The sequence below is a fragment of the Geotrypetes seraphini genome, chromosome 10 (genome assembly GCF_902459505.1).
Source record: "Geotrypetes seraphini chromosome 10, aGeoSer1.1, whole genome shotgun sequence".
In the NCBI taxonomy this organism is placed as follows: domain Eukaryota; kingdom Metazoa; phylum Chordata; class Amphibia; order Gymnophiona; family Dermophiidae; genus Geotrypetes; species Geotrypetes seraphini.
Window position 1 is genome coordinate 92,937,244 of NC_047093.1, and position 23,305 is coordinate 92,960,548.

Sequence of the window (23,305 nt, forward strand, 5' to 3'; positions counted from 1 at the left end):
TCAACTAAAATATATGGCCTGATACATACAGTAGGGCATTAATTACAATAAATCAATTTAATGCACTGCCAGAAATAAACCATCCTATAGTCTATTGCAGCATTCCATGCAAGATTTAGTTCGATGCAGCCCAAGCTAAGACATTATTCTGTCTGTAGTAAAGATGATTTGACATGAATGTCATTACAAGGTTATTTTCTGAAATTCTGTGCTATATCAAAGTCAATCAAAAAAAAAAAAAAGAAAGGTGAGAAAATGTGCTATCCTTGTTCATCATAAACAAATTCAACTTGAAGATATGCTATACCATATCAGGCCAGCAATATCATTTACTTAATAGATTTACTGTAGAAATGTCATGTAATAACTTCTGATATTCCATCTTACAAGATACAGTGCCATCTAAACTAACGTGTGTACCTTCTTCATATTAAAAGCTGGATTATTTTGGCTGGCTCAATGAGAACACTGGGGATGATTTCATAAGACTGCTTAATAGGGATGTGCACCCAAAAGTTTTACTTTTCTTTAGTTTACAAGAATTTTCAGAAGGATAGGGGTTGAATAGTGAAAAGTGCACACCATTTGCACAAGGTGCAGGGCTTTCCAGTACAGTTGCATGAAATCTCATGCATACAGTTTTTGCACAGGACCCCCCCCCCCCTTTCAATAAAATCAGGGGAGGAGTTTTCCCAATTGTTTTCAGGCTAGAAACAAGAAAAAGCACAGGATATGTCCTTGACATTTCCATTTTGTTTCAAATGAATACTGTATACATCTCTATTGTGTACCCCGGGTGCTTGGTGTAAGGCTTGCCAAATCTCAAGCAAGCTGGCAGGAAAGAGCAGGGGTTGGAGTATTCAGCAGTGACAGTATATGCTGAAATTAGGGCAGCAACTCAAATAAAGCTCTCCACTCAGGGCCTCCATCAGGGGCCCGGAGCTGACAGGGGGACTGGGCTCCCCCAGGGTCCTAGGCCACAGTTCTTCAACCGCCGGTCCGCGCAGGGCCGGCAAGATTGACTCCCTTCAATTTCCTGCCAGTCCGCGCAGGGCCAGCAAGATCAACAGCTGAAGTCTGCGCTGGGCCGGAGAGATCTTGGGGAGCCTCCGACAATGGCTTTCTCCCCTCTCTGCAGCTCTCCTTTACTTCCCAGCGCAGCGATTCACAAAGGCAGCCTCGGGGCTTTTGCTGAGTCACGGCTGCCTCTGATGATGCAACTTCCTCTTTCCTCAGAGGTGGCGTGACCCAACAAAGGACCCGAGACTGCCTTCCTGAATCGCTGCGCTGGGAAGTAAGGAGAGCTGCTGGGAGGGGAGAAAGCCACTATTGGAGTCTGGGAAGCTGCTGGGCAAGGGGAAACAGGGACAGCTGCTACTGGAGAGGGAGAAGGAAAGATGCTGCTGGGAGGGGAGGAGGCAAAGGAATCTGGGAAGCTGCTGGGCAAGGGAAAAAAAGGGACAGCTGCTACTGGACCTGGAGGGAAGGAGAAGGAGAGATGCTGCTGGGAGGGGAGGAGGGAAAGGAGTCTGGGAAGCTGCTGGGCAAGGGAAAAAAAGGGACAGCTGCTACTGGACCTGGAGGGAAGGAGAAGGAGAGATGCTGCTGGGAGGGGAGGAGGGAAAGGAGTCTGGGAAGCTGCTGGGCAAGGGAAAAAAAGGGACAGCTGCTACTGGACCTGGAGGGAAGCTTGTGGGCAAGGGAAAAAAAAGGGACAGCTGCTACTGGAGAGGGAGAAGGAGAGATGCTGCTGGGAGGGGAGGAAGGGAAGAGAGTTACTGCTGGACAGGAGGAGGAGGGAAGGGAGAATGAAAAAAGGAAGGAAACAGCTGGCAGAGAGATTAGAGGAGGGGAATGGGAGACACAGGCATGAGAAAGTAGAGAGATTGATGATAGGAAGGGGTCAGCAGAAAAATAAGCAGAGAGGGACAACGATGATAGATCTGTTGTAGGAGAGATAAAAATGAAAAGAGCAGTGAAGCTGGAATGAATCATGTAAAAAGGAGAGAGGGGGCACAAGCTGGATGGAAAGGGGAGAGGGGCATAGAAAGAAGACAGATACCATATGGAAGGGGGAGAGGACAGACAGTGGATGGAAGGGGCAGATGCTGGATTGAAGAGACAGAGAGGGCAGGCGCTGGAAGGAAGAGAGTGAAAAGAAGATTGAAAGCAGAAACCAGAGACGACAAAAGGTAGAAAAAAATAATTTTATTTCTATTTTGTGATTAGAATATATCAGATTTGAAATATATATCCTGCTAAAGCTGGTGTTAGACATAACTGGGGGCTGCAAAACCCAGGCAGTGCTTCTTTAGCTTCCAGCTGGCTTAGGGTGCTCTCTGACCAGGGGGCAGTTGCCTTAGTTGCACTCCCCTAAAACTATTCCTGTCATCTGTGACTGCAGTATTCTGTTAGCATGATATTTCTGTGTAGCATTCTGTAATAATTTGGCTTGTTCAGTTTTCTTGATAGTAGAGGGGATATATGTGAAGGGGAGGGGAGACAGGGGTTTTGTTGATCCTTGCTCTGAATTATTTGTATTTATAAAATGACAATTGTACAGAATATTGTTTCTTTTTATACTTTAATAAAATACATTCAATATAAAATCATAACTGAGGCTTGTGTGGATGGGATCAGATGATTTGTGGGGACCGAGCTCGCAGAGATGGGGCGGAAATGGGGTTTTTAAATTTTAGTCCTAGTAATTTGCCGGTCCACAAAATAATTCTTTTTTTTCTGCCGGTCCACGGGTGTAAAAAGGTTGAAGAACACTGTCCTAGGCCACCATAGCACAAATTCCTGTATTATGCTTCTGCTGTGCACAACAATAAACAATAGACACTTCTGTCATACTTTTTTTTGTCCCCTGCCAATTTCCTGGTAGCACCCCCCCCCCCCCCCGGACAAAAGTGGATCCGTCTACCTGGTCCGCGGCCGCAGCCGGCGATATACTAGGTGTGTGCCTCTCGTCTCCTGACTCCTTCACCAAGGCCCGCCCTGTCTCCACTCCGATTGGCTTGGGCTTAGGGTGCCTAGCCAATCAGGAGACACATCACTTGCCTGCCACTGAATCTGCGAGAGCGGGTCGGCCGGATGACGTCACCATGTCTCTAGGAGGACAGGACGAGAGGAGCAGCACGAGGAGCTGCAGAACTAGTAAGGCAGTGATCAATTTAAACATGCACCTTTCTTCCTCCATCCCATAACACACACAGCCTGGTGGTGATGATTATCAGATTGATTCATGAATATATAATGATGTTATGAGTGTGCACCTCTTCCTTCCCATCCTCCTTAGCATGTCACATACAGCATGTTACATTACACAAAGTCTGTGTAATGTAACATGCTGTATGTGACATGCTGAGGAGGATGGGAAGGAAGAGGTGCACACTCATAACATCATTATATATTCATCCATAGCTGCATGTTAATGATGTGCTCATATGCACTTATTTATCATCATAACATATACATCATCATTAACATGCAGCTGTGGATGTGTAAGGACAGGCTGAGGAGGATGGATGGGAAGGAAGGAAGGTGCACATATCAACATATCGTACATTTTTAACATGCACGATGCAGCTATAGGCAAGCTGAGGAGGATGGGATCATACAGAGGTGTATGTTCAGATATGCGCTCAGATGTGTAGTTTTTTCTGATATATTTATTAAGCTTACAGTATTTATAAAAACACATTTAATACTTGTTACAAAAAATATTGTGCAATTGTGATCTACTTCTTGCCTACAAAGGTCAAAAGAAATCCTTAACTGAGATTTTACATTCAAAAGTGAATTATAGCTACTAGCACTATTATTTATTAGTTATTTATTATGCAGATGTTTGTTAGTTTGTTATTAGTTCAGTATTAGACATATGTTAGTTTAGAATAGATAGGTATAGATTAGTTTAGTTTAGGTTAGGTTAGGGCCCTGCTGAAAGAGTCTACCTTGATGTGGTTGCAGGCTTACAAATCTTTCGGTCAAAGAGTGCGGCGACAGAGAAAAGTATGTGTGTATTCGGCCCATGGAAGAAGGGGGGGGGCGGGGGGGAAGGGGTGCATGGGGGGCCCAATAGGATTGCTCAGTAAGGGGCCCAGAAATTTCTGATGGTGGTCCTGTCTTCACTTGCTGTAGCTGCAAGTTCTTTGCCTTCTGTCTCTGATCTGCTCCCTGGACCAATGAGCAGCAAGAAACGTGGCAGAGAGGAATGCAAGGGCCGGAAGAAGAGAATGAGTAAGCAAGGGTAGAAACAGAGAGAATAGAGCATGAATGTGATAGGGAGAGCAAAAAGTGTGTCTATGGCACAGAGGGTGGTAGATACATGGAACAACCCCTTGGTGAGGTGGTAGAGACAAGGACTGTATTAATTCAAGAATGCAAGGTGCAGGCATGTGGAATCACTTAGGGGGATGAGATTGGATGGGCCATTTAGCCTTTATCCACCATCATGTTTTTAGGTTTCTAGGTCAAGAATGAATGGATGAGGATGGAGGCACAAATAAAGTAAGAGGGGGAGACTGAGTATACATGTGAGGGAACAGAGAGCAGGAGAGTGTTAGTTTGCAGAAGAGTGGGCAGAGAGCAGTGGCGTTCCAAGGGAGGGGCAGTCTGCCCTGGGTGCAGCCCTTAAGGGGGCACTCCCAGGGCTGGCATCTTCCCCTTCTGGCAGCAGTAGCCCCAGCGTTTACAGTTCTGCTGATATTGGGCTTTCCTCTCTGCTGGGTCCTGCCTTTGCAGAAACAGGAAGTAGGTGGGGCTGGTAGAGAGGAAGACCTAATGCCAGCCAGAGCAGTGAGTTGTTAAGGCTGCTGCTGCCGACGATGGAAGGCAAATTTTTGGCGGTGAGAGGGGGTGACAAAGAAAGAGGGGGGAAGGAGGGAAGAGAGAAAAAGGAAGTCCAGGGAAGGGAGAGGAAAGCGAGAGAGAGAGATTCCAGACCATAAGGAAAGGAGGGATGGATGGAAAGGAAGGATTGGAGATGCCAAACCATGGAGTGAGGTAGAAAGAAGGAAGGAAAGGAGAAGAGAGAGATGCCAGAACATGGGGAGTGGGAGGGGGAGAGGAGAGAAAAATGGAGGGGGTGAAGCTGAAATGAATCATGTATAAAGGAGAGAAGGGGCACAGGCTAGATGGAAGGGGTGGAGGTAGATAGTTTATTTGAAAGGGCATAGAAAGAGGGAAGATGCCATATGGAAGAGGGTGGATGAGGCAGAGAGCAGGCACTGGATGAAAGAGAGAGTGAAGAGAAGATGAGGAAAACAGTAACCAGAGACGACAAAAGGTAGAAAAAATATATATTTTTCTTATTTTAGAATAAAGTTGTATTGTAGCTGTATTGATAAATAGATTTATAAATAGAAAATTGAAATAAGGTAATCTTTTTATTGGACTACTAATACATTTTTTAATCTAACTTTCAGAGACCAACATCACCTTTCTTAGGTCAGGACAGAATATTGCAACAGCAGTATGCTGAACTGAGCTGAGGAAGGAGGTTTTGGCCTCAGAAAGCTGAGTCTCCTAATTAAAAAACTAAATGTCCAAAAAACCATCTAAGTTGGCACCTGGACATCTGAATTGCCAGGACGCCCAAGTGCTGCTAATCAAAACCCTTTTCCTGGACGTCTAGTGAGACGTATCTCCCACTGTGCATCAGAGTTCTAGGGGGCGTGCTTAACTTGGACGTCTTGTGGCGAGAATCAAACTTTTTTCAAGACATCTTGGAAGGAACTTAGACGTTCAGAGCTAGACCTATTTTACAAGTGTCTAAATGCCACAAAGGTACCCAAACTCACCAGATAACCACTGGATACACTAAGGTATGACCACTTCATACTCCCCCACTGTTTACTAACCCCCTCCCACCCCCCAAAGATCTGAATGAAAGAGTACATACCTGTCTCTAGAACAGCAGCACTTGGTATTAGAAAGCCTAATAGAGCATCACACAGGTGTCTTAAATAACCTGGTGGATGGATTAGTGAACCATGGAGAGGAGGACCCAGGCCCATAAACCACTCTAACCACTAGGATTACCAGATATCTGGGAAAATCCAGACATGTCCTCTTTTTAAAGGACTGTCCGGGTACCCATGGGTATTTCCAAAACCCGGCAGGATGTCTGGGTTTTGGAAGGCCCCAAGCTTGGAGCCACGTCTGGAGGGCCTCCGAACATGCATGGATGTGAAATGATGTCATAGTGTCTCATCCGCGCATGCTCAAGGGCCCTCCAGACGCAGCCCCAAGCTCAGTGAAGAAAAAGATGAAGTTCATGTGGGGGCAGGGCCACATGTCCTTTTTTTTTTACCGGCGAAATCTGGAAACCCTACTAACGACTACTAAGAAAACACTTTCACTAAGAAAAATGCACATTGTCAGGTGGTCTATTATTAACACAGCTCAGGCTTAATTACAATTAAAAAACGGAGAAAAAAGTCTCAGACAAGGGTCCTCCCACCTCCACAAAAGACGGTTTAAAGGTGGTTAGGCATTCACCTCATTGGCAAAAAAGCTCCATTACAAGAAAAAAAGCTCTGTGCTGTGCTATCTGTACTTAAAGAAGATATTAAAAGATAGAAGAAATTGCTTTCAACTTATCTTCTGTTGATCGGTACACCAACGGTGGCCAGCGTTTTACAAATCTGCTGCCTCAGAGTGTAACATGTCCGATCAAACTTCAAATGGGACGCCAAACGCATCTCAGTGGGGTCAGTGAAAAGTGAGAGCAAAACAGTGAAGGGGTGGGGGGGGGGGACACAGAAGAGAAAGCAAGAGGCTGTGTGTATGTGATGGGGAGCACTATACAGAAATTGTTGCCTGGCCAATGGATCCAAGTAATATATAAAGCTAAGTGATAATAATCAAAAGGTTAACAAATCAGGTCTAAATTGAGCACTTTACATATTGAGATATTTAAAGAAGATTTGGTTTTGAAGAGTTAACCTTTGATTTTTTTTCATATAACTGAAACAGAGCGTTCTCCCCCGCGCTATTCAGACCAAAAAGTTTTTTATGCCAGTGATGTACGTTGAGTAGAGCCATTCTTCAAATAGGCTCACTGTTACTGAGGCTTTTTCTTTCTTTGTCTGGAGCACTGCGTGACGGTGTTCTTTACAGTGGAGAGGTTTTTTAAAAAAAATATTGTTTGTGGTTTATCCTCCTCCTTTGATTTGTTTTTTGATAGTCTCTATAATAATACAACACAATACCGTGCTAATTGCTGAAGTGACCCAGTTAATATAATACCAATTAATTTTTATTCTGTTTATACCTTTTTCAAAAACAGAAAACATTTTCTGAATTATGTAATTTAATTTATTATTTATTCAAATTGGTTATTTTGTATGCTGTGTAAAGCAAGCAGACTGTCTGTACGGGAAGTAAGGAACAATCACGCACTGTGAAATATAGTAGTGTTCACCTTAGAATATAGGAGATGGGAAGATTGTATTTTAAGTCTGGAAGAACTACATTTTCCGGAAAGCATTGAGCCTTTCAGCCTTTGCATAACTGGGAGTAATTAACAGTTGCTGTCTTGATACAGAGCTAGATAGGAAGGGAGAGAAAAGCTCCATGTAGATGTGCTAAGGGGAAGAATGCTGAAGTATTCCCTGCTTAAACAGGAGGAAAGGGGGATGTCCTGTGTGGAAAAGTTAATAGAAGAGAACTGAAGAGCTCCCTAGAAACGTTATAGGGCTTAGATGTTGACACTAGGTGATTATATCCTCCTTTTTCATGGATATCTTAGCTGGCAGATGCCACATAATGGGCAGAGCAGGAGACAACTGCTTCCACAGGAGGGGGCAGGACTTCCAGGGCTAGCACCCAAAAACAGGATAGGAATTCCTCAGGGACTGTGGGAAAAAGACGAAAAAGGATCTTTATGTGTTCCGAGTGTTCCTACTTTAAGAAAAGGGGGGAAGATTTACTAGTCTCTGCAATCCTCTTCCCAAACCCTCTCTCCTAGATTACTGATATGCTACGCCCCACCACCAGCACCACAACCAGCACCAGCACCACAACCACCACCACCACCACAGGGCTGTTTTCCTGATCTCCCAACTCGCTATACTCTGTGTTCCACTCTTTTGACTTTCCTGGAAAATTCCATTACATTAGTGATTTATATTCTGCCTTAACCTTTACAGTTCTAGGCAGATTACAAACGATGTAAGCTGGACATGTTGAGAGCTAAGTGAAGACTTTTCTAAATTTGTGATTTCTTGCTATTTGAACACAATTATTTTTTGGGTGAATTAAGTACTACAAAAAAGAAGAAAAATACTAAAAGAATTTAATAATTATGATATACGGTAGTTAAAATCAAATCTCTAGTCTCAGAGATTAATCACATGATTGCTAGGGAGTGACTGGAAGGTGAACTCTTGCCAAGGGGGTGTTTTCACTCCCCATCGGAGTTTCATATCTCTGAGCGTAGTATAAATATTTGATCATTCTCCAGAGACTATAACTCTATAGGAGTCAGTCTACATCTATATAATATTCGCATGTCAATCACTAGCAAGCGCTGCTTCCAGAATCGTGGTTTGATGGGATCCTAGGTGACAGAAATGTGGGCCTGAGTTTCACAGGCCTACATTATCGATGCCTAGGGTCCCATCAGAATCATGGCAATTGGTGTATAGTGCCAATGAAGTCTAGCATTGCCCCTAATCTAATCTAATCTTTGATTTTTTATACCAATTCATCCCAACAGGAGGGCTTGACTCGTTTAATAAAATATTAATAAACTTATACAGGAGATTAGAACAGAAATTATATCTTGTAGGCCAGAATTTTATCTTTTATGATTGATTATTTGAAAAAGAAGGGTCATTAATAAATTTCTGACATAAATATATCTTCAGTATTTTATGAAAAGTGGGTAGATGAGAGAGAGCTCTAATTATAGAAGGAAGGTCATTCCAAACTTTTACGAATAAAAAAGAAAATGATCGACAAAAATTGGCCATAGTTTTTGTTCCTTTAACAGTAGGAAAGCCAAGTTTATATTTCTGAGAGCTCCTAGAATTAGAGATTTCTTGTGAATTAAATGAGAGAAGAACCAAAGGAGAAAAAAATACCATCTAGGATTTTGAAAATTGCACTTGCACATTTAAATTGGATCCTCCTGAAATCACGCCCACTTCTAGGCTTCGGCATCACTATGTGCCGCTAGCTGCCAGGGACTAGGTGCTGGTCCCAGAAGCCTTGTAGTGGCAACTTTTTTGATGATTACTTTTTAATTGGTTTTAAACAACATGGCCAATTACCATGCCATTCAGCAACAATTAAAACAATTACGGTAAGTTAGGCAGCGGTAGGGTGCCTACTGTCATCTAACTTTCAGCATCCCGATGACAATCCGAGCCTAAATATTACAATTCATCATATTCTTTACAAGGGTACACTTTCATTTCTAGCTAATCTCCTTATTTACTGTTTCCCATTAAAGAGTCTTCGTTCCTCTTACCAGTATCTCTTTTTAAAGTTCCATCACATGACATAATTGATTAGATAGCATTAGAACATCATGCCTTAATGTAGTAATCCCTAAACTTTGGAATGACTTCCTCCTTTCTATTAGGCTTGAACCCTCTTCAGAAATTTAAAAGGCCCCTTATGAACTTTCTTTTTTCCCACGCCTTCCCTTCAACTATTTACAATTGACTTTCTTATCAATGGTGGGTGTAGCAATTTATTTCATTTGATTTTACCAGATCTTCTTTATTTTAGGATTTTACGAAAAAAAATCATTCATTTTGTTCATTCCTTGCCCCTCTACCCTAACTCGATTGCTGATATAATTTTGCTTTCATGTGTCTCCCTAACATACCTTGTCTGTTTGTCTAGATCAGGGGTGGGCAAAGAGGGCCACAATCCAGTCGGGATTTTAGGATTTCCCCAATGAATATGCATGAGATCCATTTGCATACAATGGAGGCAGTGCATGCAAACAGATCTCAAGTTTATTTTATTTTATTTTAGATCTCATGCATATTCATTGAGGAAATCCTAAAACCTGACTGGATTGCGGCCCTCGTTGCTCACCCCTAGTCTAGATAATGTCTTTATCCTCCCACTCCCTTAATTTTTTATGATTTTGTAAACTGTATAGACATTTTTGTTTTGATTTGACATACATCAAATAGCCCACATCAATAAATCAAAACTCCTTGCAATTTCAGAAAAATGGGAACTTTTTGAGATACAGATCTCAGTGGAAAATAAGATAAAAAGAAGCCTACATCCTATTTGGCAACAAATATTGAATCGATGATTCAGTTTGAAATAGGAGTATGGATCTTAACTGGAGCTTAGTGCAACTGTTTATTGGCACACCTCACCCCTTTCCATTACTACACACTGCCTGAGAAATAACAAAACCAGCTAGACACAGTTCATTAAGCAATACACTGTCAGCATCTGTAAGTTTTGGAAATACCCAAAACAACTAAAGAACAAAATAACAGAACCTCCAGTAGCAGGGAATCTTTGTTCCTGAATCGATCTAACATTCATAACAATCACTCTACAGCTGTACACATTTCGAATCAGCAGCATTAATATATAATTTCTTGCCCTAACAATCTGTGATAACACAACATCACAATGCCTCCATGGTTTTTACAATCCACCAAAGTCACCAAACCTTAACTTTCCCACTGAAATCGGTTTGCACATTATAAGAAAAACTGGGGGAGGGGAAAGGCAAATAAAGATATCAATGTAAAGATAACCACAGGACAATTTGTCCTTGGAAAAAAAATGAAATGAGTACACCGTTCACAAAATCCAAGGATGGCCAAATACTTGCAAATAAGTATGTGTGCCAGGAAGATGGATCATATTTGTATGCATGCCAAGTGTAGACATTCCTAAGTGCAGAGTTTGGATAGATTTGCAATGTATGCATATATTTTTTTTGCAAGGTATACATACACACAACTACACACATGCACAGATTGCCACCTTGCTTGGTGTAGCTATACATTTTTAGAAGAACATTTGTGTGTCACTATAGGAGTCTAGTCCCCTCTTTTACAAAGGCGCACTATGTTTTTTAGCGCGCGATAAATATCGCGTGCTAAACACACACTAAACGCGTGCATGTTATCCTATGGATGCATTAGTGGTTAGCGTGCTAAACCCGCGCTAAAATGCTTAGCGCGCCTTTGTAAAAGATGGCCCTATGTTAAAAAGACACATAGGCAAAGCCATATACCGAGCACTAATGGCCAGATTCTGTAAAGCAGGGGTGCCCACACTTTTTTGGCTTGCGAGCTACTTTCAAAACGACCAACTCAAAATGATCTACCAACAATAAAAATAGTAAACATATACCCCCTCTTGTACTGTGGTGCGCTAGCCGATTTAGCGTGCGCCCATTGTATTCTATGGACGTGTTAGCATTTAGTGCACGCTAAATCAGCTAGCGCGCCTTAGTAAAAGACCCCCATATTTATTTATATATATATCGAGTGCACCTCTTCTGTCCTCCAGACCTCGCTCCATTCCCCAACCAACATCTCTCTGTCCTTCCAGCTTTTCTTTCTCTCTCCTCCACCCCTATTGGCAACATGTCTCCCTCCTCTGTTCTGATATTGCAACTCTTTGTTCTTCCTCAGGGTCTCTCCCCTTCTGTCTCTTCTGTCCCATAGCCCAATATCTGTCCCCTCTCTTCTGCCTCCCCTTTGTTTCAGGTTTCTCCCTCTCTATCTTCCTTCTGCTAACATTTTGAGTCCTCCCATCATTGGTCCAGGTCTTTGTGTCTCTCACTCTCTTTGTCTTCCCCCTCCCCAGGGCCTGGCATCTCTCTCTCCTCGGTTCAGAGTGTTTCAACCTCTCTAAGCCCTCTAGTAGTCCAGGATCTGCCTTATCTTCCCACTCCCTTTTTGTTCAAGGCTGCTTTCCTGCCCCTCCTCAAGGTCCTTTTGTCTCTTCTCTCTCCCCCCCCTCCCCGATCCAGCGTCTCTAAGGCAATCTCCCTCCTCCCTCGCAATGGGCCCAATTTTACCCCGACATGTGGGACCTTATCTCCGCTGCTTCCATCAGACTGGATCATCGAGCTGCTTCCCTTAGACTGGATCCCTCACCTCCGTTCTTCCCTCTGGCCTATCACATTTGAAAGTTCATTACGGCAGCCTGCAGAGCGAACGTAGCATGCTGCCATCAGCTTCTGTAGCACGTGCCCTCTGCCGTGGTCCCACACCTCCTCTGACGTTGGGGGCGGGACAGCGGCAGAGGGAACGTGCTACAGAGGCTGACGGAAATCTGCTATGTTCGCTCTGCAGGCTGCCATAATTCCACTAGTTTAAAGGTGAGACAGTGACCGGGGGAATGCTAGGGAGAACATTGGCTCTGTGAGCTACCGGCGTTGCCTTTGCGATCGACCGGTAGATCGCGATCGACGTTTTGGGCACCCCTGCTGTAAAGGATGCCTAAATGGGCGTATTTTGGGGGGAGGGGGTAGAGACAGAGATAGGCACTTTTAGACACAATTCTGAAAAAAAACAAAAAACTTAGGCACCTGCAATATAGGCCAATTAAACCCTGGCCTACAATACTGGCGCCTATGTTTTAGGGTAGGCGCCGTAAGGTGCAATTTTGTAAAATGGTGCCTAAGCATGATTGACATGCGGCTGACGCCTTTTTAACCTTTTCCTATCGCAATAAATTTGGCGTTACGCTGGTTCCAATCGTAATTATTTTAGCAAAGTTTTGTATTATTCACCGTTATCATTTACAGCTATTGTAAACATAATGTAAATAAGTCATAAGTCTGTAAATTCAAATATTTTCTGTTCCTGTCGTGTACTGTATGTCCCATGCCATGGGACATACGATGGCAACGACGTTTTTGGAATGTCCCGTCAGCCGGGTCACACGATAGGAAAAGGTTAAGGCACCTGCTTATTTAGGCATTGTTTACAGAATCTGGTCCTAATTCTTTAATAGCTTATGGGCATACCTAAGCTGTTATAAAATACTTGCACAAACTGGCATTGACCCGCCTTGTCTTATAAGTGAACACTTATGCCATGTCAATGGCTGAGGTAAATGGTTGTACCAAGAAAAGAAATTAAATGACACGGTGACAAAATTCATCACTGTTCCTGTCCCCACGGATAACCGCGGGAAACCATCTTCATGTCACTCTTTAAGGAGAGAGGGAAGAATCAGAGTATGAATGGCCACAACCACTGACCCGCAAGCTTTGCTTTGAAGAATGCTGGTGTAGAAGGACCGAGGTTGAAATAGACACTAGAAAATGACATGGGATTATTTCCCGCGGTTATCCGCGGGGACGGGGACGGTGATGAATTTTGTCACCGTGTCATTCTCTACCCCTGCTATTCAAAAAATTTATCCAGATGTCGTAACTCTACCCCCTGTTCTCCTCCTTCCTTACAAATTCCCCCTCAAAGTCTCTCCCTCTCCGTAAATCTTTCTCCTCAAAGTCTCAACCATGTAAAGAGCTCCCCAAACTGTAAATTTCCTGGAACTGTCCAGTCATCTTTTTGTAATCCAAAACCCTAAATTGTAATTTTCTTGGAAATGTCCAGCTAGTTTCTTTTGTAATCCGCCCAGAACTGCAAGGTATGGGTGGAATAGACACATAAAACTGACCCTATTCAATAACTTATGTGTATTACTTGACACCATACCCATGGCCCATCCACCTTGGAGTTACCTGCTGTAGCATTTACACATTACTTTATAGAACAGCATCTAATACATTAAGGACTTCTTTAGCTCCAGTAGCATTTTTAGCGCACATCAATCCCCGAGCTATGCAAAAAAACTAACGTTAGCTCTATGGCATGCGTGGCAATGTAGCATGCGCAGCTTAGTAAAAGGAGCCCTAATGCGCAAAACCAGCATAAGGGGCACATATCTCTAGGCGGGAGTTTACAGTATTGTCCCCATAGGCTCTTATGTTGCCTTTATAAAATAGTATCTTTTAGGATTTTTCACATAGGTGCTCCGATATAAAAGTTGATCTTACTTGTGCATGAACAAGAGAAGAAAGTTCTACGGGATTTTGACCAAGGGTGCTAAATTTATTAATTGTGTCATAGTCATACAGTAGTTTTACAAATGCTTAAGTTTGCATGATTTTTTTTCAGTGGAAATATTTTCCGGTCTTTATATCAAAAAATTGTAAAAACGATATTGATTTGCAGTGGTTGAGAGCTACTTTCAACCGGGAATTAAATTACGCCCAAAATAAAAAGTGCTGGCATGCCGCCCCCCTCCCCCCTCTCTGCTTTTATCAAGCTGTACTAGAGGTAAGCGCTGTGATGCTCACAGGAATTCTATGAGCATCAGAGCATTTACTGTGCTGGCCTGTGTTAAAAACCTCAATCGCAGCTTGATCCAAGCCAGCCTGAGTTACTGAAAATACTGCAAAAGCGAGATTTATCTTGCGCCCCTCTTTAAAGTTAACATTAGCGTTATGATAGAGACGAAAGGAAAATGCTCAAGGCTTTTCTGACCTGTGGTTTTACTGAAGCAGGCTTTATGGAACTTCCCAATGTAGAATTCAAGCCCAATTATGGCAAACATTACAATGGCGAAAAACAAAAGCAGCCCTATCTGTAGCAAAGGCACCATGGCCTTCATTATGGACTTGAGGACAACCTGTAAACCTGTTAAGAAACAAAGAGACATCATGAATATTGACAATTTGTATCGCTTCCATAAAAAAAAAATAAAGCAGGTAAAACAAAAGTAAACAACCCTACCATCATAATATTAACATAGTTTAAATTCTAAGTTCTCTTTCATTGAATTGGAGGCATAGTTTGGAAATATCTATTATACAGGCAGGCAGGTTAAGAACAAGTTACTTTTTAAAGCTGTTCTTAAGTCGGATTTGTATGTAACTCAGAACTTGAAGATTTTAAGGTTCTTGCTGCTTACCTCTGCTCCCAGCTGACAAAAGGGACAACTGTCCCTACCAGTGTTCCCTTTAAGGTTCAGCATGTACAACCACAAACTGCTCTTAATGTGGCCCTGCATCATTCCTGAATGTGCTACAAGAAAAATGTAGGAGTCTATGCTACTGGAAATACTGCTCAGTGAAATCAAATGAAGCCACAACTGCGTTCTTAAGTACGAGTCGTACTTAAGTTGGATGTCTGTAACTCGGAGACTGCCTGTACTGATGAACTCTTTCACTTCCCTTCAGCATGCATTCTGGACAAGAAGCAGAGCAGTCAGGATGCCTCCAGTTCCCCACAATTAAGCTGCCTTCCTTACTGAGCACGGAAAATTCCCCCCTTCAGAGCCTGTGATGGAAATGAATGGAGCAATCGTTTGCACACATACTCACTTGGAATTCCTGATACAAGCTTTAGTGGTCTCAGCACTCTGACTGCCCTCAAGGTCCGTAAGTCAAAATCTGTCCCAGTAGTGGCTAAAATCCTGAGGAAAAATACAAAAAAAGATATAGCAATTCAGCTCTTTTTGCCTAGTTACTTAGCTGGTTAGATTTTTAACATAATTTTTAATGTATGCTAACAATATAGTGCCACATTAGCTGATCAGTGTTTAACATTAAGAACAAAGAACAGAGACTGCAGTGATGATGTACAGGACGCCAAGACTTTATTGAACAATCGTAAATCATGAAACAGTTCAAAAGGACTGATAAGACCGGACCCAACACGGTCCGTGTTCCGAAGAAACACTCCTTCTTCAGGGGTCCTAACACGTGTCAAAACAAAATAACCTGATTGATAACAACTGAAAAAAGACAATGACTACCTTGCGCGATGCAGGATCAAACAGATGCATCACGCAAGAGCACTGATGGTAGTTATTGTCTTTATTCAGTTATTATCCATCAGGTTATTTTGTTTCGACATGCATTAGGACCTCGGAGGAAGGAGTGCTTCTTCGAAACACGGACTGCATTGGGTCCGGTCCTATCAGTCCTTTTGGATACAAACTGTTTCATGTTTTTACGATTGTTCAATAAAGTCTTGGCATCCTGTACATCATCATTGCAGTCTCTGTTCTTTGTTCCGATATTTGACTGAAGTTGTGTTGGATTTTCTGTTCTTATTAGGGGATATGGAATGAATAGAGACTGTCCCAGCTGTTAATTCAAAGATCTTCTTATACATTAAAATACAAATGCAGCAAATAATACAGTACAATTAATTATACTTTCAGAGGTGTTATTTAACTGCATTCTGCTTTATTAAAGATGATGTTAATGCACTGGGCTACATAGTCAATAGGAGTGGAGGAGGTGGCCTAGTGGTTATATCTGCTTCCTCAGTACCCTGAGGTTGTACGTTTGATCCCAGCCTGCTCCTTGTGACTCTAGACAAATCACTTAACCCAGGTACCATAGTTAGATTGTGAGACTGCTGGGACAGATAGGGAAAATACTTAAAAGAATACTTGATTATACTTCCCCCTCCCTATTTGCGTTTTCGGGGTTTCGATTATCAGTGATTTTTTTTTTTTTGGGGGGGGGAACATAGTTTAGGGCCTTCCCGCCTCCCTCCTGCCTTCCCCCGGCAACCTGGACTTACCTGGTGGTCTACCGGGCTTTTAGGAGAGGAGTGATCTTCCTACGCTCGTACCCTGTGTAGATCGCCAATAGGAAATGGCTGCCGTGAGCTCCCATGAACTCGGGAACTCACGGCAGTCATTTCCTATTAGCAATCTGCACGGGGCAGGAGCATAGGAAGTTCGCTCCTGCCCCGAAAGCTTGCTAGATCACCAGGTAAAGCCGGGATGCCAGGAAGAAGGCAGGAGGGAGGCGGGGGTGGGTCAGAGCCAGACGAGAAGTTATTTGCGGTTTTTCACACTTCACGATCCGGCTCTGCCCCTATCCCCCGCGAATACCAAGGGAGAAGTGTATTCAGTGAATTGTAAACTGTTTTGGGTGAATCTCTTCATGAAAAAGGCAGTTAATAAATCTATAAACATATATTAGAATATTTGGACTTATAAATCTATTATATAGGGAAGTATGAGAAGATTAAAGATGCCTGGAGAATATAGCATACATCAGTGGTTCTTAGATCTGTACTGGGGAACCCCCAGCCAACCGGGATTTCAAGATATCCCTAATGAATATGCATGAGGCCGATTTGCATGCCTGTCACCTCTGTTATATGCAAATCAGTCTCATGCATATTCATTAGGGATATCTTGAAAACCCGACTGGCTGGGTGTTCCCCAGGTCAGGTTTAAGAACCACTGACATACATCATATCAAATCCATATCAAAACTTCTAGGCCTTAGGCCCATGTGTTTCTGATCTTTGTGATCAAGGGTTAGTACTAGCTAGCATTTCAAAGTACTGAAATTTAGGGGGAGATTTAATGAAAAATCTTAATTTCTCATTATATCTCTGTGAATTGATTAAGGGCTCCTTTTTTAATGCCACGTTAGCGGTTTAACGTGCGTAATAGCGCACGCTAATTTGCCGGCCACGCTAGCCGCTACCGCCTCCTCTTGAGCAGGCGGTAGTTTTTTGGCTAGCATGGGGGTTAGTGCGTGCTAAAAAGGTGCGTGTGATACAGCTGCTAACGCAGCTTCGTAAAAGGAGCCCTAACTCTCTGGACAGAGACCAGAGATGTGACAAAATGAGATGGGTATTGGTTCACTCTGAGCATTTGGAAACATACTTATCAAATGGATTCCTAAAATGTAATAATTTGTCAGTCAAATATGCTCAACTCCATGGGCATCCCTATTTGTCATCTGGCTACATGTATCTTTTAACACAGAATATATTTAAGAATTACTAGGAAAGGAATGGAAAACAAATGAGAAAGTTATAATGCCTTTGTATTGCTCTATGGAGCAACCACACCTTGAATACGTGTGCAATTCTAGTCAGCACATCTCAAAAAATATAGAGCAGAATTAGAAAAGGTACAGAGAAGGGCAACAAAAATAATAAAGAGGATGGGACGACTTCCTTATGAGGGAAGACTAGAGCAGCGTTCTTCAAATGATGGTCCGCGGACTGGTGCCGGTCCGCAAAAATTTCCTGCCAGTCCATGAAGAATTTGTGTCCCCTGCAAGCGGTCCCCTCCAGGCAGTTACCTCGATTGTCGGACACCGTCTTCTTTCCGTCTTGGCTGCTCCTTATCTTCAGCGCCAGCTGTACTTCTTTGCCGGGATAGCACACAGTAGCTCTTGCATGCTGCACGTGGCTGACCTGGAACTGGGTCAGCAGCATGCAGCGTGCAAAAGCCGCTGCACGCTGTCCTGGCAAACAAGTGTGGCTGGCACTGAAGATAAGGAGCAGCCAAGCTGGAAGGCAGATGGTGTCCGACGGTCGAGGTAACTGCCTGACTAGCCAGAAAGACTTCCCTTTGATGTCAGCTCTGACATTGGAGGGAAGCCCTCCAGTTGGCTTCGGCGGAGGGGGGCCTGATGCAAGGGTGGGGGACTGCTAGACTTGCAGGCGATAGGGAAGGAGGATGCCTGCTGGACTCATGGGCAGCTGCAAGCATGAGGGGAGCTGCCAGTGCTGATCTGGCTTTGGCAGAGGGGGGGCATGCCCAACTAGAGGGCCCTGAACAAGTAAGGGACAGAAGGGGTAACTTGGGACAAAGGGAGAAAAGGGGGGAGTGCGTTGGGACATGGAGGGCATGAATTTGGGGCAAAAGTTGGAAGGCAGGGAGGGGGGACATGAACTTGGGACACAGAAGGAAGGGAAGAGACATGAACTTGGGACACATGGTAGGGGATAGAAAGGGAGAACTGTTGGGGATGAGTATGTAAGTGAGAGAGAAAGATGGTGCACATGGGGAAAGGAAGAAAGAAGAAAATTGTTGGGCAGAGAGAGAGAGAGAGGAGTGAGGTAGAGATACATGGGGAAGAGAAGGATGATAGGGAGAAATGTTGGATATGGTGGTGGAGAGGGAACAGAGGTATAGATTGAAGGGGATGCAAGGAGGAGGAATATTGGACATAGTGATGGAGGGAGAGATGTAGCATGGTGCTGGAGAGGGGTGATAGGGGAAATGTTGGGCATGGGGCTGGTGGGCAATAGTGAAAAATGCAGCGCATGATCCGGGTGATGAGATAGGGGAAAATGTTACATATGGCAGTAGAGGGAATGGGAGAGATGCACCATGGATCTCTTTCTCTTTCCCCACTCCCTGTACACAGGATGGAGATGGGGACCGAGTTCACGGGGATGGGACAGAGATGGGGTTTTTATTTCAGTCTTAGTAGTTTGCCGATCCACAAAATAATTATTTTATTTCCACTGGTCCATAGGTGTAAAAAGATTGAAGAACATTGGACTAAAGCAGCTATGGCTCTTCAGCTTGAAGAAGAGAGAACTGAGGGGAGATATGACAGAGATTTATAAAATACTGAGTGTGTGGAATGGGTAGACATGAATTGCTTGTTTATCCAAAAATACAAAGACTAGGGAACATGCATTGAAGCCACTAAGTAGTAATTTAAAACAAACTGGAGAAAATATTTCTTCACTCAACATGTAATTAAACTCTGAAATTCATTGCCAGAGAAAGTGGTTAAAGTAGTTAGTTAAACAGGGTTTTAAAAAGGTGTGGATAATTTCCTAAAGGAAAAGCCCAAAATCCATTAAGATGGACTTGGGAAAATCCACTGCTTATTTCTAGGATAAGCAGCATAAAATCTGTTTTACTCTTCTGGGATCTTGCCAGGTACTTGTGATCTGGATTGGCCACCATTGGAAGCAGGATACTAGGCTTGATCAACCCAGGTCTTATCATATGCCACATCAGATCAAGCTTCTTGTCATCCATCTCCATAGGATATGAGTAATCCCAAAGGGATGCATAACCTGCACATTCAAAATGTTTCTACCTCACTGCCACAAAGATAAAATACCGAATCTCATTATATCCTGAGCACCATATTTTGCCCCATATGCTTCTTGTACCATTTGCTGCATAAGTAGAAAGATTTTTTTCAGCTCCACAACAATAAATCAACATTTTTGATTGGACAAAAGCCCAGATAAGTAATCATTATGTACCCAAAGGAAAAACAAACCAGAAAACTGATGTTACAATAAAATACATTGTTCTCTGATAAACATTAACCTACAGTATGTAAACTTCTTCATGTTAAGGCCACTTCAGACTTGATTCATCTTGTGCTTATGGGAAACTCTTAGGGGCAATTCTATAATTAGGCACTAATATTTATGCACCAATTACGCACAAACTGTAAAGGATTAGAATATTAGCACACAAGCGAATGCCCAGCAGTTAAACGTGTATGAGCTATTCTGTAAATACGTACATATCTTACATAGAGCATATTGTACAGATGGATATGTACATGGGCAGACTCTGGGCAGAATATGTGTGTGTGTATATATGTGTATATATGTGTGTGTGTATATATGTGTGTGTGTATGTATGTGTGTGTGTGTGTGTGTGTGTGTGTTTTGATGGGGATGCCAAGTCCTGCCAGTCAAAGATGCCGCCTGTGCATGTTTCGCCTGTGTTGAACAAGCAGCACTTAATTCAACCACAGTAGAAAAAGTCACTCCTCTCACTCCTCTATAGGGAATTCAAATATTTTAATAATAATAATTTATGTTTGAAAAAATAATTTTTATATAAAAAATTATGCTCAGAGACTTGAAGGCAAAAACAAAGGGCGAGCCCGAAGAATATTGCCTTACCACCTAGTCATTGCATATGTTTAAATTGTCTTCAAAAACATTTTCTTCACTGCATCACACAGTCAATTGTTTCCTACTATTGATATGCACAAGTAGCAAGGCACTTATTTTGTCAAAGGTTTCGACGTGGCCCGTTTCGATCCTGCAGAAAACAGGGAGGGATGACAGCGGGTGACATTTCTGAATCATTGCCAAGGCCGGCAGATTTTTCAGCGAGACAGAAAATGAGGGTGGCATTGGACCGGTGCGGAGAGAAGGGGGAGAACATAATAATTGCCGCTGCTGGGTCAGACCAGTGGTCCATCATGCCCAGCAGTCTGCTCATGCGGCGGCCCTCTGGTCAAAGACCAGCGCCCTAACTGAGACTAGCCCTATCAGCGTACGTCCTTGTTCAGCAGGAACTTGTGTAACTTTGTCTTGAATCCCTGGAGGGTGTTTTCCCCTATAACAGGCTCCGGAAGAGCGTTCCAGTTTTTTATCATTCTCTGGGTGAAGAAGAACTTCCTTACGTTTGTACGGACTCTATCCTCTTTCAAATTTAGAGAGTGCCCTCTCGTTCATCCTACCTTGGAGAGGGTGAACAACCTGTCCTTATCTATTAAGTCTATCCCCTTCAGTACTTGAACATGCTAGGTCAAGGAAGCCTCCTGGACTAACTGTTTTTTGTTGGGGTTTTTTAAAGTACAAAAGGGGAGTATATTAAAAGAAGTGCCAGATTGGGTGGGGAGGAAGAGGGAAAGAGATACTTGAAGGGAGAACTGTTTGGAAGAGAAAGGGAAAGATGGTGGACTTGGGAGGGGGGAGGGAAGGAGGGAGACAGGCAGGCAGGGAGAGATATGGGATGGGGTTAGTTGGGAAGAGAAAGGGAGAGATGGAAGGGAGAGAGGGAAAAATGTTAGGCCTGTGGTGGAAGGGAGAGAGAGCTGCAGAATCTCTTTGTTTTTCCTCCATCACATTGTTCAGTATCAAGGGTGAGGGGAGAAGAACAAAGAAAATGAGAGGGAGCAAAATGTTGGACCATAGGGAGAGAGGAGGAGAGATGGACCCATGGGAGGACAGGAGGGAAGATAGCTGGGATAAGATGGAGGAGTGTGGTGTAGTGGTTGGATCTACAGCCTCAGTACCCTGGGGTTGTGGGTTCAAACCCTGCGCTGCTCCATGTGACCCTGGGCAAGTCACTCAGTCCTCCATAGTCCCAGGTACGTTAGATAGATTGTGAGCCCACCGGGACAGATGGGGAAAATGCTTGAGTACCTGATTGTAAAAACCACTTAGATAACCTTGATAGGTGGTATATAAAATCCTAATAAACTTGAAAACTTTAAACATGCTAGGGTATGGAGAGAAAGGGCCAGGGAGTTATAGCCTGACCAGTGGAGAGAGGGAGGGGGATTCTGAAAGTGGTGAGCCTTGTGGATAAAGTCAAAAGGGAGATGACAAGATGAGTGAGAGAGCAGTGAATACAGTGGTAGAAATATGGTAATGGGGAGTAGACAGAAGGAAATAGGAGGCTGGGAAAGGAATGAGATGGGAGGAGATAAAGAATTGAGAGGTAGCTGAAAAAGTAGAGGAGTAAGAAAGAGGGCAAGATTTGAGTGGACAGAGGCAAAAAGAAAAGTAAAAATTAAGAAAGCTGAAAAGGAAAAATCTATATGTTGGAAACAGGCATAAGGAGGGAATGGAACAAGAGAGAAAAATATGGACAGCAGGCACTAGAAAGAGAATTAATAGAAGATAGACAAAAAGCAGAAAGAGAAACTGAGACCAAGATGTTAGAAAACCAAAATGTCCAGATAACAAGATAGAAAAAATTGTTTTATTTTGAATTTATTAACTGGAATATGTTAGCTTTGGTATATGTGCATCACAACTATTTTTTATTGTATTCAGTGGCGTAGTCATACAGCTGTTTTGGGGGAGGGACTGGAGCCCAAAATTAGTGGATGGCCACCAAAGTTTCTCCCCACGTGAGTGCAATATATAAATATTTGAGCTAGTGGGGATTCCAAAGCCCTGCCAACTGAAGACATCTTCCTCCAGTCCGCAACCAGAAAACTCCAAGCTTTGCAGCTAATGGCAATATCATCAAGCTGCCACTGCTTTCATGCATGCATGAAAGCCAAGCGGGGATGGGGAGAAAGGAAGGAAGCAGTAGCAGCAGCTCTGCAATATTGCTGCCAGCTGCAGAACTTGAAAAGTTCTGGTCACTGGACCTGAGGCAGTTGAGAAGGTGGCCTTCAGTTGGTGAGGCTTGGGGATCCCTACCAGCTACAGCAAGGGAGATGTTCATTTTGAGGGAGCCTAAGCTCAAAGTTAGGGTTACCATATGGCTCCAGAAAAAGAAGGACAGATTGAGACATCCGGGATTTACTTGCATTGAAAGCAATGGAAGTAAAGAGGACAGACTGAGGCATTTGGGCTTTACGTGCATTGAAAGCAATGGAAGTAAAACCCAGATGTCTCAATCTGTCCTTCTTTTTCTGGAGCCATATGGTAACCCGACTCAAAGTGGAAGGCCCAGTCCCTTCTCATGGTTATGCCACTGATTGTGTTCAAAATGAAGTACTTGCTGAGTTTAACTTTCTAGGGTTTCCAGTTCAGTTTTGGTATTCATATTTCTA

At 43.2% G+C, this 23,305-nt stretch overlaps 1 protein-coding gene across 5 annotated transcripts in view; it reads right to left on the reverse strand.

The window, feature by feature from the left end:
• Positions 1 to 23,305, reverse strand: part of CACNA1B (calcium voltage-gated channel subunit alpha1 B) — a 1,471,643-nt gene that overhangs the window by 941,057 nt on the left and 507,281 nt on the right. For all 5 annotated transcript variants that reach the window (XM_033960470.1, XM_033960471.1, XM_033960469.1 and 2 more), the window contains 2 exons: positions 15,350 to 15,441; positions 14,511 to 14,663 (listed from right to left, as the gene is read on the reverse strand). In XM_033960470.1, the coding sequence (XP_033816361.1) occupies positions 14,511 to 14,663; positions 15,350 to 15,441 (245 nt within the window). The remainder of the gene's footprint in view (positions 1 to 14,510; positions 14,664 to 15,349; positions 15,442 to 23,305) is intronic.